The 15,035-nt window shown below is 43.5% G+C and overlaps 1 protein-coding gene across 2 annotated transcripts in view; it reads left to right on the top strand.

Moving 5' to 3' along the window:
• The window catches only part of LOC147603418 (uncharacterized), a 46,477-nt gene that overhangs the window by 18,599 nt on the left and 12,843 nt on the right, over window positions 1-15,035 (top strand). The window contains exons 2-4 of one of the 2 annotated variants that reach the window (XM_086796531.1): window positions 2,040-2,187; window positions 4,480-4,569; window positions 4,706-4,771. In XM_086796531.1, coding sequence (XP_086652657.1) covers window positions 2,173-2,187; window positions 4,480-4,569; window positions 4,706-4,771 — 171 coding nt within the window. In that variant the 5' untranslated portion in view covers window positions 2,040-2,172. The remainder of the gene's footprint in view (window positions 1-2,039; window positions 2,188-4,479; window positions 4,570-4,705; window positions 4,772-15,035) is intronic. The other variant, XM_086796530.1, reaches the window with a different exon arrangement.

Genomic DNA, 15,035 nt, shown 5'->3' with positions numbered 1-15,035 from the left:
CGGTACAGAATGGGAACAAGCCTGCCACCCACAGGACCATGCCACTTTTTGATACAAGCGTGCTTGTCTCTGACCCCGGCTCGAAAAACAAAAACGAATTTTTGATACAAGATGTTTGGCTTTTCTACAAAGGCCAACTTTGTGTCATGAAGTCGTTCAAGGCAACTCTTCTCCATGACGCCATCACCAGTGGTCACCGAGCTATAAATTCGACTTTGGAGAAGCTAGAGAGGCAATATTATTGGCCAAGAATGAGGCGAGATGTGTTCACTCGTGTGCAACACTGTGACCTTTGTCAAATAGTGAAAGCTCCTCGTGGAAAGAAGATAGGGTCTTTACCCATTCCCGATGTCACCATTTGGTCCCTCACCCATCTTGACCAATGTTTTATACACTAGGTTGAACCAAGGTGTGAACGAGGATTTTTCCACAGAAGCAGCAAAGCCACAGGATGGAAGACGCCGGTGTAAAGCCAAGTTTTGTCACAGAACGTGTGTGAAGGCTCATCTGGCATATTTCTATTTGAAGGTGGTTTACAGGACGTGAGTTTACAGGATTTTACTTATCTTGATACAGAGTTCTACACCCACTATTGGGCATCTATGACGTTAGTGGGGATGTCGTAGTATCTAGTCCGTACTATGCATAATGGAGTTGATAATTATATAGTCTTGTGGGTTGACTACCATGAGTATATAACATGCACGTTCCTAAAAGGTGAATTTGTGCATGTTCCTGGATTCATCTAGGTATATATATATATATATATATATATATAGAGAGAGAGAGAGAGAGAGAGAGAGAGAGAGAGAGAGAGAGCTCCAATTTTCTGTAATTTTCTATGATTTTTGTTCAATTAGTGCAGGGATACAGGCAAATTGAATAATGTGAGAAATTTGTGATGCAGAATTGAGTTTAGGCAGATAACAACTGGGGATTTTTTTTCCCAAAATCGAATTTGGGGGGTGGGGGGTGGGGGGTGGGGGGTGTGGGGGAGTGATTAAAGGAAGAGAAAAACGAGACGGATTTTTTTTAAAACTTGGATCTGGGCAGAAAAGGAGAATTTATGGCTTCGGGAGGTGACCAGCAGCACTCGCCGGGAGGGGGGGGGGGGTTGTGCAGCATGCAGAGCTACAGGCAGCGGGCAGAGATGATGGCTGAACATGAGCCACATGTAGAGGTAGGTGGGCACTGTTTAGAGTTACGAGCAGCACACAAAGATTTTGAGCAGGAATAGGGTGGGCAGCATGCAGAGCTACAGGCAGTGGGCAGAGGTGATGGCTGAACATTAGCCACATGTAGGGGTAGGTGGGCAGCGTTTAGAGTTATGAGCAGCACACAAAGGTTACGGGCAGAAATAGGGCAGTGTGCAGGGGTGGTTGAGGAGCGTATAGGGTTTTGGGCAGCAATAGGGCAGTGTGCAGGGTGGTTGAGCAGCACACAGAAGCCCTAAATGCAGCACATGACGGGCAGCACACACACACACACACACACACACACACACACACACACACACAGAGAGAGAGATTAATGTCTACGAAAGTTGAAGTGTCTATGAGACCACATAGATGTTACATGTAATCCATGAGTAAATTAATCCACAAGGAAACTGGATGTCAAGACAACATGAAAAATGAAAAAATTAGCTGCTGAAAGAAAACAAAGGGCCAACGTACTACATGGGTTCTGTATGTACAACATAGTATGTCCGGGCTCGTAAGAAAATACAGGGCCAATGTACTACATAGGCCCCGTGTGTACAATATAGTAGGTAGCAAAAGAATCTCACATGTCTGGACTCAATGTGTCATGTCCTCATGGATGGAGAACGTCGTCCTCATGTACCGAGATCATGTTGAGAGAGAGAGAGAGAGAGAGAGAGAGAGAGAGAGAGAGCTGGACTCAATGTGTCACATCCTCATGGATGGAGAACATCGTCCTCATGTACTGAGATCATGTTGAGAGAGAGAGAGAGAGAGAGAGAGAGAGAGAGAGAGAGAGAGAGAGAGAGATCTTTCACCTTTTACTCAAATTGGCAGCATTTTCAATATGAATTCTTTTCAACATCACTGAGGAGCCTAAGGCGTGGAAAAAGCTGGCCCATGAGGCTGTGCACAAGGAAGCTCTTACTGGCTACAACCTATCGTGGGGGTGAGCTAGTTTTGGGTCAGCATGTGTACCATAGAGGTAAGAGAGAGAGAGAGAGGGAGAGAGAGAGAGAGAGAGAGAGAGAGAGGGAGGGAGGGAGGGAGAGAGGGAGGGTGTCTTGATGGGTAAGGAGATCAAGAGACTCGATAGTTGAGCCCACAAATGCTTGTCCTCACAGAAGGCTCCCCAATTTGCTGGCCTTTTGAGATTATTTTGTGACTTAAATAGCCTTTTTCTCAACACTGGAACTTTTATGGTGTTAAAACAATTGTAGGGTTCAGATGTAGACTGCACAGTTTCACCGTGAAACAGCCCCTTGTGCTCTGTGCAATGGAGATTGGATCTTACTTGTTTTGTAGGGAGCATCTTAGGTTTTTTAGCTCCGAGTCTTTTAGCCATGGTTCTTTTTGGTCAGGGGCTCAGCCATAGAAAACTGTATCTACTTTAAACTATTAGTATATTGTATTAGTGATCTGGTAAATCTTGCACCTCGAAGCCTACGTGTGACTACAAACATCTTGTCTGTGGATTTGTACGGAAGCAAAGGCTGTTAACAGGTTACAGTAGGTCTTCTTATACAGGAGGTAGCTAGTTGTCCTTGAAGCCTCAAGCTATCAACAGATTCTCTGTTTTGCAGCAATTAAGCTTTACATTTACATGTGAATTTGTAGAGTCCTTGCATTGTTCTTTTGAGAATTTTACGGAGATTCTCAAACAGAAATGTCACTGGAGCTGTTGCAAAGCTTGATTAAAGCAACTATCCTATGTGGTAAGTGAAAGCCTGGTGTCACTAGCTTGCAAATGCGTTGTGAAACTCAAGAATGGCATCATGGGAAATGATTTGGATTTGCTTCTTTATGTAGTGGTATCGTCATCCATTCCTTGATTACAAGGTACTAAAGTCCTTTGATACACCCAAAGATTAAAAAAAAACTAGTATACCTTGTGATTTGCCACATGTCGAGTCCTCCATCTGCCTTCCACATCCAAGAGTGTCAGAATCTACAGGCTCTGATACTAAAAAAATCAATCCTTGAGGCCAAGAAAGTATTAATTCTAATCTATTTCTTGAGCTTGTCGATAATGGAAGATGCTTTAAAATACACTGTTTGGTGGGATTAATACAACTAGCTTCTAGAGCTTTTGACCATAAAACGTCTCTACCATACATGAGTTGGAACTTGCTGAAAGGGCAATGTGTGATGGGTTACACAAAAGCAGATAAGTTATACTCCATCCAAAGAAAAAGGTTCAGGGGCTTTATAGATGTGATCCCCACCTGTGGACTGGCGGTCGCTCATGGATGGGGGAATTTCCCCACCCAACTGCTTCCTGTTGACAGTTGGACAGATCTGTCTATAAAGACCCTTAGGCACGTGTACATGAGTAGAAAATGTGATGGACAGGAGGATGGGCTTCATAGAAAGAAAGAAACAAAGAGAATGATGTGAATATCAACAGCATTGTCGTTGAGAAGAATTTATTGTCCCTCCTCAAGGTGAGCCAAAATTATTATGTTATCCAGTGGTTCTTTTTTCATCATCAGCAGTAGCTGATTCAGACCAAGATCTAAACTTATTGAGAGTTCCCTCTACAATAAGTTGAGCCTAGCTGTTCAGACATACAAGTAACACGAGAATGGACCTTTTTCTTTCAAGTTAGTTTAAGATTTTCACTGCATAATTACTGATTTACACTTAGATAGGTAGGCCTTACAATGTCCATAAGTCTCTTAGAATATTTGCTATAAGCTCTTGGCACAAAAAAGAAGGGCCTGCTCCATGACATTCAGACTTCATACAAGATTATCTATTGCAAGGCTGATTTACATCTACTACCTTGTCCGTAGTTACTTAAAACTTCGGGACACATGAAGGTTTTCCATAAAGGGGAGGGCCCCAACCATTATGCCCACTTATTTGGTCATCTGATAAGAAAAATCCTACATAGTGCCTACTTAAAACGTAGCTAAGTACAAGTAAATATGAGGGTTCCTACAAGAGTGTTACACACATTCACACATTTGATCATTTGATAAGCAAACACCTACATAGTGCTCTCTTCGTACACCATACTGTACTCTTACCTCCACGCCATCTGCAGACTCTCTATTCCTCTACTAGTTCTTGAATGCACAGTGCATTTTCTGTGTAGGTGACTTGCCTTGTTTAAAGTGTGTACAGTGAGTTCAATTATGTGTTGAGGAAGCTAGGTGGCTTTTCTTTGGACTAAGAAAATCTTTAAAAAGTTTTGGTTTCTAAACATAGCTTTGTAATACACGGTGTTGATACTGTCTTATTGGGTTTTTCTTTTTTTTTTTTTGTGGAACAGGTCTTAGGTATTCCTTTCGATGTTGAAACAGATGAATTAAAGTACTACATGAGAAAGTTTGGAGAACTCGAGGATTGTATCATTATGAAGGTTTGTCTTGTCTAAAAACCAGACAGCGGCAAGTGTGCACTGAAGCTACAGCAGTGCTGCTACTTTTTATGTCCAGGCTTGTTCAGTGTAAATTGGCTTACTTAGTCTGGGTGCTCATTTTCATCTTGATCTACAGGATCGTGCAACCAGGCAGTCTCGTGGGTTTGGTTATGTTACATTCAATACAGTAGAGGATGCAAGGGTGGGATTTCACACTTTTTATGCTTGATGAAGTGTGCTATTTTTGTTATGTGCGTGCAGAGGTGTGACTTGATTAATACTAATTAAAGGTTGATTAGAGCTAATTAACGCTAATAACTTAACAACTAGATTAGAGAGTTGACCTAGTCTACTGTATATATTGTAAAACATGAATATGTACAATGCTGAGATCATCATGCTAGCGTTAAGCTACATGCATGGACAAAAGGTTATTGCTGTCCCAAGACTTGTGCACATTGCATGGCTGAGATCTCCATTTTGGTGCTGCCTTTTGCTGAATCAAGCTCTTCTACTGCTGCACATTACTCTTGTTGTAGACTAATGGAAGTGTACTATTTTTGTTACATGCATGCAGGATTTCAGAGTTTCTATGCTTGATGTAGAGTAACAAAAGTGTGGTAGTTTTTTCACATGCGTGTGGAAGCGTGACTTGATTTACACTAATTAAAAGTTGATTAAGAGCTAATTAACACCAATCACTTTACAACTAGATCACAGATCTACTGGATATATTGCAAAACATGAATATGTACAATACTGCACAATGTTGAACTTGGATCTAGACTAAGATCCTGACTGCTATCATGGTAGCATTAAGCTACATGCATGTACAAAAGGTTATTGCTGTCCTAAGACTTGTGCATGGCTGAGATCGTCTCTTTGGTGCTCTCTGCTTGCTGAACCAGGCTCTTCCACTACTGCACATGACTTTGACTAAGGAGATTCAGTACAAAATCCTTGGATATCTGCATCTTTCCCTTAGCCACCCAACTGGCTCCACACTTGGGCACCTGCCTTTTGTGCCTTTTTGACTGCCCAAAAGATGCCTATTTGCCCTCTGAACTTCTCCTTAATCCAGCTGGTTGTTGGGACCATGTATACGTGGCCCTCATGTAAATGATGCACATGACAGTTTTAGACCATTAGTATGCAATAGAATTGAATATACACAGAGAATAGGAAGAGAAGAGGAGACAGGACTAAGCTTCTCAACCTAGACTATTCTATATATTAACTGATTGACTGAAATTGATTATTTTCAATGATATCTGAAAGATCTGGACTCCTGATGTGTGCTAATATTATCCCCAAATCTTTGCCTACTCAATCACGTCCATCTTTAAGTCTTCTAATTGGATCTCAAATGGATCATGACTTCAGGGAATCCTTTGAACAAAGATCAATGTTTTTTCACACTTTCCGGAGGACAGGCACAAATTTGATTGTGCCCCTTCCACACGCTAGGGGAAAGTGTGCCCACATGCTTGAGCGTTGAAATCCTTTCATCTTAAGCATAGTTGTTAGGTACGAAAAGTTCGATTCGGTATGGTACGTTCAAATACGGTCTCAGAATGCCCCGCTAAATTTTGAAAATAAAAATACGGTGGAGGTACGGTCCGTTTAAAAAATACTTAAAAATAAAAAAATACGGTGGAGGAAGAGGGAGATGATTGAGAGAGTCTAGAGGGGAGAGAGGCTCGAGCCTTGAAGGAGAGCTCAAGGGAGAGGATAGACTTGAGCAATGAGCACTTGAGTGAAAAAAAGATCAAAAAACAGCCCCAAAAAATGGTCAGAAAAAAGAAGGGTAAAAACCCGGTCAATTCCTAGTCGACTGTACCTCCACCGTACTGCGCCGAACCGTACTTATCGACTGTACCGAACCGCACCTCCTGGGCGGTGCGCGAACCGGGTGCCACTATGATCTTAAGGTACCTCAACATGATCAGAAACTGAGTCCGCGTGTAGCATACCGATCTTCATATCTCCCATTTGTGACTCTTTATGTGACGAATACCGATTCTAGAACTTTGGAAACATTTGTAGCTGCCAGACTAGCTGGAATTGAGTTATTGGTGTTGCCACCAACTTTGGGTATTGAATTGGTTTTGACTCTTGCAGCATCTCATCTTGGTAATTCACAGGTCCAAGCTCCCAGACAACTTCATGTGACGGGCTCAGTACCCGGAGACGTTAATTATTCACTTTATTAATGTCACAATGCAAGATAGACAAATGCAAAACATTGTGCCCGTGTATGAGAGTTGTAACAAGTGCTTAGAGTCCACACCAGGGTCCAAAGTTGGTCCCCCCCCCCCCCCCCCGCAAACACACACACACACACACACACACACACACACACACACAAAAACTCTTCTTGGTTGACTTGTATTACTGAAGACAAAGCTTAACGAGTACTCGAGGAAGCCCTCTACCGCGATAAAATTTCCAAGTTATGTCGAACAATAATCCTAATAATGTTACTTTTGGGCAATCGGCCCATCAGGTTCTCCAAGGCTTCCACTGTTGAGCAGCTGGCCCAAGAGGTTCTCCAAACATCTTTCAATGCCAATACCCAGCCCTTGGTAAGCCCCCTACCTGACTAGTGATAGTGCAAGTTTTTCAACCTAGCCAACTGCCTGCTTGAATAACCCCTGTGGTGAGTGTGAGCACAATTAGGAGGATGTTTTTGTTTTTCAACAAAACCACAAATGGAATGAACAACAATCTCCTTGTAAACAGCATGAACATGATCGTAGAAGGTCTTGGAGTCAATCATCTCGAGGTATGAAGCTATCTTGTTGCTCCTGTTTTTTCAGGTTTGCGTATGAAGATTGTGCTTTTTTCCATAGACCTAACCAAGGATTATTTGACATAGAACCATTGAGTGCTAGGGTTCAACTCACAAACCTGGGATGGCTAGGGGGCTGGTTGGCTGCCAGAGCATGCTGTTTGCCTGCTGAGAGAGCCCATGACTGGATTGAATGGCATTTAATGTCTTTGTTTGCTGTGGGGCTGGTCGGGGTGGTGGCGACAGCAGTCTGGCACTGGCCGACTGCTGTCCGGGCCCTCCTTGTCCTGGCCGACTGCACTCCCAGGCCATATAGGCTGCTGCCTGGTCTTATAGGGTGGCTAGGGGTACTAAGTACCCCTTGCAAGGCTTGCCCATGGTTAGGGGCTGCCTTGGGGCTGGCCCCTACTACATGAAGTGCAATTAAATGCTTTAAATACAGGCTACTCCTATGGTTGACAACTACATGCACCTACATGATGTACACTTGGTGAATTCTCCAAAGTGGGTTAGAGGACTGACCTGACGCTGACCTCTATGGCTGGGAGACTGACCTAGGTTGCTCGTGTGTGATATGTCCCGAACTGGGGCTCATGGCATATGACAAAATATGCTAAAAGGTACTACTTCTGTACATGGTTCTTGCATTGTTGATGAGCTAGTTTGTCACCGTGTACCACAGTGCATGGGTGCACGTGACATTCCCTCTTGCTTAGCTTGGCGGCAGGTTCATAGCTTCGAGATAGTCCGCCAATAATTGTGGATACTTGAGGAAGAATTCTTCATATCTAGCCAAACGGCTTCATGGGTCCCTTGATCTTTGAACTTCATATAAAATTGTTGAAGACGTCGTTCGGAACCATGCTTCCGGCGATGTAGAAGGATTTGGTCAGGCTCTATTACTTCTGTTGCATCAACCATTTCTGGCTGCTGCTCTTCTTGAACATTCTGCAATGAAGGTCCAATATAAGGCTTTAACCAAGGGACGTGGAAGACATTGTGCATCGTTCAACTGTCTGGCAATCTGAGTTGCATGGCGACATCGCTTATCTTCGTGATGAAGCAAAAAGGACCAAAACTTTTGAAGGACAACTTCAGACACCACTTGCTTGAGTCTTTGCTTCATAATCCTTAAATATACCCATTCACCTTCTTTGAAATTGACATCTCTGGAGGTTTGACAGAAACTCAGTACGAAAGCCTTTGTGTGAATATATGCTCTTATGTGTGTGTGTGTGTGTGGAGTGCATGTGTGAGAGCATATCTTGATACAGAGTTCTACACCCACTATTGGGCACTGATGACGTTAGTGGGGATGTCGTAGTATCTAGTCCATACTATGCATAATGGAGTTGATAGGTATATAGTCTTGTGGGTTGACTACCATGAGTATACAACATGCACGTTCCTAAAAGGTGAATTTGGGCATGTTCCTAGATTCATCTAGGTATATATATATCTTCGTGACTTGTTTGCATGTCTGGTGTAAGCCTCCTAAGCTTTGGTAAGACACTCTTTGACTGACTCAATGATGGGTGAAAAGGTTTCTATCGCCATGTTGGCTTACAAGGAAGGAGAGATCATCCTCGTGAGAAGGGATGAAAATATTCGACCAAAGTCTGTCTTGTACGGAGTTATGCCAACATTGGATGAGTGTATTGCATTGAGAATCGCTTGCACCAACGGGAGATGAAGCTCCCACTTCGACTGTTGATCATGGCAGAGCTCACTAGAAGCGAGATGTAAACTTCGGATCCCGATTTGAAGTAACGGTCCGTGGGCAACCACAAACTGGATACCAATGTCAGAGAAAAAGCCGGGACATACCTTTTGCTCTGGTCGTCTGTTTGCATGATACATCATTTAGAAGTCCAATATCCATTATGATTCAATTTCGATGTCCAACATCCATTTTGTTTCCATTTGGATATACAACATCCATTACTACATCATTTGGATGTCCAACAACCATTATTTTTCAATTTGGATGTCCAACATTCATTACTATATCAATCAGATGTCCAACATCTAACTTGGAGAAAAAATGTAAACTATCACACCAACTTGTTTGCAACCATTTGGATGTGGGATATCCAATTTGTAGTAACTCTAACCTCTTGTTTTTTTATGTCACCTATAGTGGTTGCTAACTTTTTATATCACTCTAGCTTGAGTTTTGTGGCAATTTGGATGTTGAACATGCATACAAAATTTACTGAATCTGTCAACTATCATCATACACTGAGCATTCGAAGATCTAGTAGATGCGGAAAGTGGTCCAATAAAATCCATCAAAATGTCATGAAACGGACCCTCAGGAATGGGCAATGACCTTGCCTGTTTGGTATGAGGTACTTTCACTCTTTGACATATGGAACATGGGGAAACATAGTTATATATATCCCTGCGTATCTTTAGCCATTAAAATGATCTTTCTAACTTCTCCAAGGTAGTGTTGATCCCGCAATGATCCCGAACAAGTGAATCATGGGCATCATGGAGGAGTGCCGGTCTTTTCTCCCTGAGAACACAGAGTACACCCTTGTAAAAGAGCCAACTGTCTTGAATAGTATAATGACCCGGTTCTGAATAAAGGGCCATACTATAAGGAGTTCCAAATTCTGGACAATCTATATACTGTGTCTTCATACTGTCTAAAGCTTTTCCTTGTATCTTAAACATAGTGGAGTCCTGTACTGTCTGAATACTACTTTTACGACTCAGAGCGTCTACTACATGCTTGTGCTTACCCGGTACATACTCAATCATTCCGCCAAACTGTTTGAACAACTAACTCCACCGGTGCTGTGTATCCCTCCACTGGACACTTAGCATAGTTTGTAACCACTGCAAGGCCTGGTGGTTCGTCTTCACAGTAAATTCCCTTTCGTAAAGAAAAGGTTTCCATTGTTTCAAGGCTGTGATAACCCCTAGCAACTCTTTGTCATAGACAGAATGATTTTTTTCTGCTTCATTTAACTTTCTGCTGTAATATGCCATGTGTCTTCCTTCTTGTTGCAAAACTGCTCCTATGGTGAGATTACTGGCATTGGTGATCACCTCGAAGGGATTATCCCATGATGCGAGTTTAAGGACTGGTGCTTCAGAAGCCTTTTTTTGCAGAGCAAAGAACGCCTCCAAAGCCTTACGTGTGATTGAAACTTTTCGTCTTCTAGTCTTGAGTCCCTTGAGCAAATCTTTCAATGGTGCTGCAAGGTTAGAAAATCGATCCATATGTGAGCTATACGCTTGGCACAAGCCCACGAAGGATCGTATCTATTGGGCTGTCTTCGGAACGTCCCAATATCTTCTCAGGGTCAAGGCGAATGCTGTCGGAACCGATCACGTAGCTCAGGTACTGGACTTCTTGAATTCCCAATATGCTCTTCTTTGCATTGATATAGAGTAGGTGGTCTCGCGAAATTTGCAAGACCTTCTGCACATCCTTCTTGTGCTGTTCTGCAATGGCAGAAAAAATAAGAATGTCATCCAAATGAAGAGACATACACCGATGAGTACGGTGAAGACTCGAGATATCATCTTGTTAAATGTCCCCGGTGTATTGGTCAAACTAAAAGGCATGATTACAAACTCGTAATGACCTTGTTCTGCTCGAAAGGCTGTCTTCAAGATATCGGCTTCAAAAATTCTGACTTGATGATAGCCACTTTTTAGGTCGATCTTGGTGAAGTACTTAGCACCTTTGAGTCTTTCAAGAATGTACTCTATCCTTGGCATGGGGAACTTATTCTTGATTGTCAACTTGTTCAAGGCTTGGTAATCCACACAAAGATGTGCGGTTATATCTTTCTTCCGTACATCATGTCGCTCTTGAGGTGGGGCGAGACAATGAAATCCCTTTGAAACTGAACCTTCTGGATTGAGAAGGTAGACTGTTGAGCTTTTTGGGAAATATGGGTACGTAGGCCGGGAGTGAACCCGTCCACCTCGAAATGATATGGCACAAGGGCACATTTCATCTTGGTCGCCAATCGAGAGATGGCATCTTGTGAACTACCCATTTCGAAGAGAACAAGTTGTGGCTCCTTCGTTGTGTGATAAGCTATGATAAGACCTTTCTAACACTCCTCACCTCCGCTCTCCTGCTTATCATTGAATGCCACTACGGGTACTGCATTGAAAGCGGGCAAAAGCTGAACAACATTAGTGGTTGAGGGCGGGGGCGGAGGGGGTGGTACAACTGTGGTGGGAGCCACTGTAGAGGTTGGTTGTTTGCCTTTTTCCGCTTGCCATTTGGTACAATCCTTCTTGGCATGTCGTGTGTGGTGGTAGAAAAAACAACGGTTCTCTTTGAATTACGTACTGCTCCTTCTCATCTGATTGTAAGAAGCCTCCGGTAAGGCCCTCCTTGATCTTTTCTTCAGGAGTCTTCTTGGGACAGGCCCAGTAGAAGAGCTATTTTGGCCCTTCTTCTTTTGATCCTTGTTGTTGGGAGCTCCCTTACGTGCTTGCTGGTTGGATGCTTGGTTATGCTGGGTGGTCTGCGTTTGTTCGCTGCTGAGGTTTGGGGGTGACGAGTGGTTTTGGGCTTGCCTCCATTGAGCATCGTCTCATGGTTTTGCGCAAGAGTCAAAGCCTTGTCATTGGGCGAGTGGTTTTTCGCGATCTTAGCTTTACCATCACACAGGATGCTCTCACCCTAGGTTGCTTGGTTGAATCACGTGATACCAATGTAGCATGCGCCGAGCTAGGACCGAGTGAAACAATGAAGCCTTCTTTAAACCTGAGTTTATTGAGTCTTTAGCAATGCTTTAGAACAACATACATGAATATGAAAGATGTAGTAGAGATGACACCAGATGGGGTCCTGAATTACCCACTGAATATTTGCTTTTCTTCTGGAGAACTGAATACAAGCTGAACTGTGTCCACAAGACTGAGCGGACAAATTGACCGACCGACCACCAAACGCAAGGACAAAGCACTGGGCAGAGCTGTGCATAAACTGCAGGCGATTGTGAGGCTATCGTCGAAGAGGATACACCGGCCCGAGACTGAGGGTTGGTGTGCTGAATACTCTTGAAGAGACTGAGCTTCTTTTGCCTTGGGCTGAAAGCACAAGAGTGGCTGTAAGTATGCAAAGGCTCCAGCCTATGCACACATGCTTGACTGAGTTTGCTCGATATCTCTGATTTTATTTGATGATTTTTGGGACTGACTGTGGCTTGCCTTTTTATATGGACCCATGGGGCTGGTCGTCTGCCAGAGCATGCTGTCGGCCTGCTGAGAGAGACCACGATTGGATTAAATGGCATTTAATGCCTTTGTTTGCTGTGGGGCTGGTTGGGTTGCTGGCTGATTGTTGTCCACGCTCTCCTTGTCCTGGCTGATTGCACTCCTAGGCCATATAGGCTGCCACTTGGCCTTATATGGTGGCTAGGGGTACTAAGTATCCCTTGCAAGTTTGGCCTTATATGGTGGCTAGGGGTACTAAGTACCCCTTGCAAGGCTTGCCCATGGTTAGGGGCTGCCTTGGGGCTGGCCCTAAGGCTGGCCCCTACTATATGAAGTGCAATTAAATGCTTTAAATGCAGACTACTCCTATGGTTGACAACTACATGCACCTACATGATGTATGCTTGCTGAATTCTCCACAGTGGGTTGACAGGACTGACCTGACACTGACCTCTATGGTTGGGAGAGTGACCTATGTAGCTCGTGCGTGACATGTCCCGGACTAGGGCTCACAAAGGGGTCACCAAAATATCGTAAAAGGTACTACTTTTGCACGTGGATCTTGCATTGTTGATGAGCTAGTTTGTCACCGTGTACCACAATGCATGGGTGCACGTGACACACAGACCAAGCTGATCAATCCCCAAAAGGCAACAAACCCAAAGCTTTGAACTTTTTACTAGGAAGACCCTTTGTGAACAAATCTACCATGTTGTCATGTGTAGACACATAGACCAAGCTGATCTCTCCTGCAAAGAGTCTCTTCCTGACATAATGATAGTGCACCTCAATGTGATTAGTGCGAGTATGAAACACGGTTTACAAAATTCATGTGCAACTGAGCATGCATGTATCTTCTCGTACCATGCTGTAGGAGCCTGGTGAAGGCCATACAAAACCTTCTTTAACCAAGACACTTTGGCTTCTTGACACTTTTGGACAAAACCGTGAGGTTGAGATATAGAGACTTTGTCATGCAAATCGTTGTTCAAGAAGGTGGTTTTTGTATAATGTGTTGCCATAGCAATAATACACCTAATGGTGGTCATACGGAAGTGGGAGCATAGGCCTCATCATAGTCTACGTCGTTTCATTGAGCTAACCCTTTGCGAAAAGCCTTGCTTTGTAGTGGTCAACGCTACTTTCTACCATACGTTTGAGTTTGTAAATTGTACCAATGGCTTTCTTGCCATGAGGCAGATCAGCCAAGTACCAAGCGTCATTCTTCAGGATTGAGTCATACGCATCTTGCATGGCACGCATCCATTGATTATCTTCCTGTGCCTCCTCAAAGGAAATAGGTTCCTTGTCATTGCATGTGATGGCAATGAGAGCATGATCCAGATAATAACTAGATGCATAATGAGAACCTGCATGTGTTCGGCTAGGCAAAGGAGTTGCCAATTTGCTAGCACGTAATGTATCCAAACAACCATCCAGGCACCCGTTTAGACTCATAACTGGCTATCTGTTCATTATTGATTGCATCTTCCACAACAGCTTCTTCTATGGGCTGTTTTGAGTAGGGTTAGGGTTTATGTGTAGGAGAACCTAAGCTAGGGTGGATGGAAGATATCCATGAGAGAGAGAGAGAGAGAGAGAGAGAGAGAGAGAGTAGTGCACGGCTCAATGATAGATTGATTGATAGTGATGGTCACTCACCAAGTACAATGCTTTTGTAGGCTTGCAACCTTATCTTTTGACACACACAAATATCACATACTAATAAGTGTATGCCATGTGGCACACTTATCTTACTCTAAGCACGGTATGGCATGGAACATTAAGGCATTACAAAGAGAACACCTATGAAAGACTGACACACTCACAAACAATTTTGGGGGACTACCCAGGTAGAGAACCCATGACCCACGCATAATAGGAATTAGATAATTTCTTGAAGTTTAAAAAACTTCTTGATGATGCGACACTTGGGCTATCATTTTGGGTTTGGGGGCCAAGGGAGAGCATGTATATTTGCACAAACTGGAAGTTGCAGGAGGAAAAATCCCAAATTTTTGTTAATGTAGAGGCTCCAATTTGATGTAGGAGGCCAAAAACTTGTGGGTGCTAGATCTCCAATTTGATGAATTTCTCCACATTTGAGAGAAACCCCCAAAATTTTCAAGTTGCAGAAGCTCTTGATGTAGAGTGCAAAAGCCTTGATTAATAGCTTCAATTAGATGATATATATCTCATTTTGAGAAAAGCCCCAAATTGTTGACTGTTGACGTGGTTGAGTTTTGCAGGTATAATTGGTGGCTCATGCGGATGTAGCACTGATGGCGAGGTGGGCTGCAGACACCATGGCACAGCTCCGAAGGCGGGCGGAGAGTAGCTGACGTGGCACTGATCATCAACGACAAGAAGTACATGTACGGTGGTGCAGAGGCAGTGCACAGGCTGCTGCTACAAAGAGTAGCGTGGGGTGGACATGGTGGAGGCGCTGCACAAGTGGCTGCGCTGATGGGAAGCATAG

Source organism: Cibotium barometz, chromosome 64 (assembly GCF_041138505.1).
Source record: "Cibotium barometz isolate CiBa-2024 chromosome 64, ASM4113850v1, whole genome shotgun sequence".
Classification (NCBI taxonomy): domain Eukaryota; kingdom Viridiplantae; phylum Streptophyta; class Polypodiopsida; order Cyatheales; family Cibotiaceae; genus Cibotium; species Cibotium barometz.
Note: the sequence above shows the minus strand (reverse complement) of the source record. Positions and strands in the feature narration are given on the sequence as shown.